Source organism: Pseudoliparis swirei, chromosome 9 (assembly GCF_029220125.1).
Source record: "Pseudoliparis swirei isolate HS2019 ecotype Mariana Trench chromosome 9, NWPU_hadal_v1, whole genome shotgun sequence".
Lineage (NCBI taxonomy): Eukaryota > Metazoa > Chordata > Actinopteri > Perciformes > Liparidae > Pseudoliparis > Pseudoliparis swirei.
This window is the reverse complement of record NC_079396.1, coordinates 21636143-21640924: the sequence shown is the minus strand read 5'-3', so window position 1 is coordinate 21640924 and position 4782 is coordinate 21636143. Positions and strand designations below refer to the sequence as shown.

The 4782-nt window shown below is 43.1% G+C and overlaps 1 protein-coding gene across 2 annotated transcripts; it reads left to right on the top strand.

The window, feature by feature from the left end:
• The first annotated feature begins 461 nt into the window (after nt 1-461).
• On the top strand, nt 462-3514 carry lmod3 (leiomodin 3 (fetal)). 2 transcript variants are annotated; one of them, XM_056423352.1, is made up of 3 exons: nt 465-1085; nt 1249-2853; nt 3095-3514. In XM_056423352.1, exons 1-3 carry the CDS (start codon nt 798-800, stop codon nt 3140-3142), a joined length of 1941 nt encoding a protein of 646 aa, XP_056279327.1. In that variant the 5' UTR covers nt 465-797; the 3' UTR covers nt 3143-3514. The 2 variants fall into 2 exon arrangements, with proteins under 2 accessions (XP_056279328.1, XP_056279327.1); XM_056423353.1 differs by lacking the exon at nt 3095-3514 and having other exon boundaries at nt 462-1085; nt 1249-3080.
• Nucleotides 3515-4782: the final 1268 nt, after the last annotated feature.

Below are 4782 nucleotides of genomic sequence, written 5' to 3'. Positions count from 1 at the left end.
GAGGGGCTGTTGTCACTTTCTGTGTGGTCGGTAAACAACCAGTTTGAGTTCTGGTATTGAGTTTGTGTTAAAGGAGTAGTTCAACTTTTTGGTAGCTTGTATATGCTTTTATCCTGGAATAGGATGATGAGATCAACAACACTGTCCATTAATAAAACAGAGACACAGTTAGATACAAATACGATGAAAAGGGGAGGCATCTGACCTGGCTCGGTCTGAAGGTAAGCATATTTTTTCAAAATATCAAACTGAGGTTTTTAATTCTTGTAAAACCTCAATTTCCAGGGTGACAAAGAATTCCTGCCAGTTTTGTATCGAACTGTTCCTAAAGTAATTATCTATAAAAAAAAACGACAACTATTAGTATCCATTTCCCTGATGACAAATTTCTTCCCAATTACCTCTTCTGACTCAATCTCGAGTGTTTGTTGTGTAACACTGGAGACTTTACACACCGTCACCCCACCGGCCCGGCCGTCCACCTGCTGCTGTCAATCCTGCCCTCTCCTTTGCCCGAAGCAACTGTCATCCCAAAAGACCCTGATGACCGGGCCAGCTGGGTTTAGGAGCTGAAAGAAGAATGTTTGCATGTCTCCCGGCCAGTGCTGTAACTTAAATATCTTCCAAGCTGTTCACGGGGTTTAATTTTAGACTCCCCATGCGGCAGGACCAAACGGTTCCCAGCTGAAGTCAAAGTCAGGGGCTTCTCAGTTTGCTCCGTGGGCTCCGAAGTTATAGACTTCACAGAAGTTTCCCTACCTTTTGATATCGACACGAGAAAGAAGTTAGGCACAAACATGTCAAACAGTAGCGACCTTGAGGATCTCAACGACGAGGATTTCGACGAGGATGAACTCCTTGCTACGCTTTCACCGGAGGAGCTTATGGAGCTCCAGAGTGAGATGGACGTTATTATTGCCCCAGATGAGAGGGTACCGGTGGGTCAGAGACAAAAGAACCAGACGGAGAAGACTCCGACTGGGACGTTCGACCACAGATCCCTGGTTGGTCACCTCTACTGGGAGAAGGAGTCCAACCGTATGCTTGAGGAAGAAAGAATGCCTGTTACTCTGCTGCCCAGTAAGGTAAGAGGTCAAACTCTCAACTGTTTTGGCACAGATCAATTTGGATTACTACTATTTCTTTAGAGAGCTTAAACTTGTGGAATGTTACAGGCAGCATTTCGACAAAACTTAATGTTCGGAAAAAAGCACAATTCCAGTTTCTTGTTTTTTTGGTGTATTTTAGAAAGCTTTGAGGGAGGAAACTGAGAAGAAACACAAAGACGTGGCAGAAGAAGATGTGGAATATGAAATGAAAGAAGAAGTCCTTGAGGAAGAAGCTGCTGATGGTACAGATGGAGAGGAAATGATAGAGATTATTGAGGAAGTTATTGAAGAGGTTGATGAGATAGATGAAAAGGACAAAGGGGTGGATGTGAAAGACGAGGAAGGGTTGAAGTCCCCTGTTAACACAGACAAACATGAAAATACTAACAAACGTGTAGATCCTCGAGACACCAACACAGACAAAGTACCAGAAGACAATCAGCCTTTTTCAGACTCAAAGCAGAAGAGTGAGAGCCTAGTCCCAAAACACAGCACATCACAAGCTGAAGAGAAAGAGGAAATTAAAACTGCCGACTCTTCGCTTCCCAAAGAGGCCTCAGAAGAGCCAGAGACAAATGACACCATCGATAAGCTCCCGCAGAAAGAAGAGAGAAAAATCAATAAATTAAATATTCCAAAGTTGGCATTTAATAACATCAAAATGACATCAAGACCCTCGGGAAATGAGACAAACTTGGAGTCGACGCTCGACAAAGTCCGCAACAACAACCCTTCGATCGCCGAGGTCAACCTCAACAACATCGAGAACATTCCCAAAGCGATGCTGTTGGAATACGTCGACGCCTTGAAGAAGAACAAACATGTGAAAAACTTCAGCATAGCCAACACCGGCGTCGACGAAAACATCGCGTACAACCTGGCCAACATGTTGCGAGAGAACCGCGGCATCACGACGTTGAACATCGAGTCCAACTTCGTGACCGGGAAGGGCATCGTGGCCATCGTCCGCTGCCTCCAATTCAACGAGACCCTCACGGAGTTGCGTTTCCACAACCAGCGGCACATGTTGGGCCACCACTCGGAGATGGAGATCTCGCGCCTGCTCAAGGCCAACAACACCCTCCTGAAGTTGGGCTACCATTTTGAGCAACCGGGGCCCAGGATGGTGGTGACCAACCTTCTCACCAGGAATCTGGACCGCCAGAGGCAGCTGAGGAAGGAGGACCAGAAGCAGCAGCAGGCGAAGGAGCAGAGGGCGCTGATGCAGGCGTACGAGAGCAGCCTCAACCTGCCTCCTGGTTTATTCCAGATGCTCGGCTACGTACCGCCTCTGGAGCTCCTGCAGGAGTGCGGGCTCGTCCCGCCCTCGTCGGAACCGAGGCCCGCACCGCAGACGCAACGGCAGACAGCGAAGCCGAAGCCGGAGCCGGAGCCTCAGAAGCAGCCCAAACACAAGAGCGCCCCCACGCTGCCCGACGCCGAACCGGCGAGCGCATTGAAGGACGTGCAGCTGAAGAGGACCCCCAAGAAGCGCGACCCTTTTCTGGACCTGGACCCGAGGGATAATAAAGGACCAGAGAGGGCGAGTTTCCAACTGAGGAAGACTCCCAAAGGGAGGGTTGCAGGCAATGGAGCGCTGACAGAGGAAAAGGCGAACCTGAGTGACGTGATTAAGACTTTAAAGCCCGTCCCTCGCAGGCGGTCGGCAGCTAAGGTGGACGTCACGCCCCGCGATCAGCTCCTCGGAGAGATCAAAAACAGCGGCGTGGCCCATCTGAAATCTGTGAGTATCCCATAATTTATACAGTGAGAACAATGAAGTTGGGATCCTGCGCTGAGGAGTACTAACCTTTGACAAGTTAGGTTTGTTTATGGAAAAAAGGGGTTACTACTGGTGGTGTTTAAAGCTCTCAAAACACAAGAGCATTGCATGCACGTGCACGTATTAATGGTCTTACGGTGTTTTTACACCACTGCACTCGAAACCAGAGTCATCTTTTCATTCTGTCCTTTGCTTCTTGCAGGTGCCGCTCCCTAAAGTCCTGGAATCAAGTGAAACGAGTCTCCTCTGAGGCTGCAGAGTCAGCTGTTTATTGTACCCCTATTCTCTCGTCAACCTTGCAAAATAAGACTTATAATCTCACGTAAAAAAGAAATATTGCCTGGTTGTTGTTCACATCTTGTGTTCTTCTCAAACTAAATGCTGTTGTCTTTGGGAAGTCGTAACAACAAAGGTATACAAATTAAGTAAACCCTAAAATCAATTGACATTAAAATGTTTGACCTTTTTCATCATTTTGTATTACAATTCATATATTTCTTCACACGGTGTTCTCAAAAATATATTTTTAGTTTAAGTTTGTTTGATTAAATCCTCGATGATTTCTTTAGGAGTATTCTGTTTCACATGTTTTCATTTTGCTATAAAAGACTATTACACTCTTTTCACTTATTTGTCTGTCTTTCTTTTTTTTCTATTTTCATTCAATTGAAAAGCTATTTGTGCCAAACTTAAAGGATCCCCATGGAATCATTGATTTTTGCCATTTCTCTTCAAATGTGCAGATATGAAAAAAAGACAAATGACTTAAAGGGAGATGAGTCTGCATCCTGAACAATGATGCTGTATCATGCTGAATCAAACCCTGTGCACTCTCCTGGAGGGAGTATTTATTAGTTTACTATTGAGCACTGTTAATTGCTTTTCGTTTATTTCAGGAGTGGCCTTAATTTGTTTCAAAGAAAGATTTAACCCAAATAACACATGACAAACTTTGTGTGATAAATTAATGTCTATATATTGACACCGAGGCTGAATTGTGAAATGACTGCAACATAAATCAGAATATCTTTATTTGTTTAATCAGCTATGTTTTACTCCCAGTTATGATTCAATCGTCACTTTTCAAGAATTAAACGGTCACATTATTTTATATTAATCTGATTTATTTGATAATTTAGGATAGGAATATATAAGCATTTTTGCTTCTACCTAATAGGAAGAAGACTGAAAAACTATAGGTCCTATACCTTTTCAGTCTTTGTTTTGTTTCTTATATATAATAATTAGGGCTGTGAAACGATTAAAAATTGTAATCGGGTTAATCACAGGTTTTTGTGGATTAATCATGATTAATCACATATTACCGATATTCTCGGTATATTTTGTGAGAACATAGAGATTTATGACAAAAGACGGATATATACATTTATACATTCTTCTATACAATGGTGCTGCAACTCAGCAGTTATTTAGCAGTTTTCTTCCATATGGAACATTAATACATCTTCATCCTAAACAGAATGTTTAACCCTCCTGTTACCTTTCGGGTCAATTTGACCCCATTCAATGTTTAATGTCGGTGTTCTTTGGGGTCAATTTGACCCCAGGCTGTTTTTCACTGTGTCAAACATATCAGAAATATCAACTTTTCTATTTATTTAAAGGGCTATTTAGGTAGTCAACAAACAAACATAAAGTACCTCACACTTAAACTTGGGAAACAATATTAATTCTAATAATTTTCTGAGGTTTTAATTGCTGGGGTCAAATTGACCCGAGGGTAAAATATGTTAGTAAATGTAAAGGTAACAGGAGGGTTAAACAGAGCATTTTTCTCTTGTTTGTCAACCATTAACTCCACCATGATACAATCTAAAGGTGGACAGATTGACAAGTGACTTTTTTTGCTCGGTCCCGATGCGCGCGCAC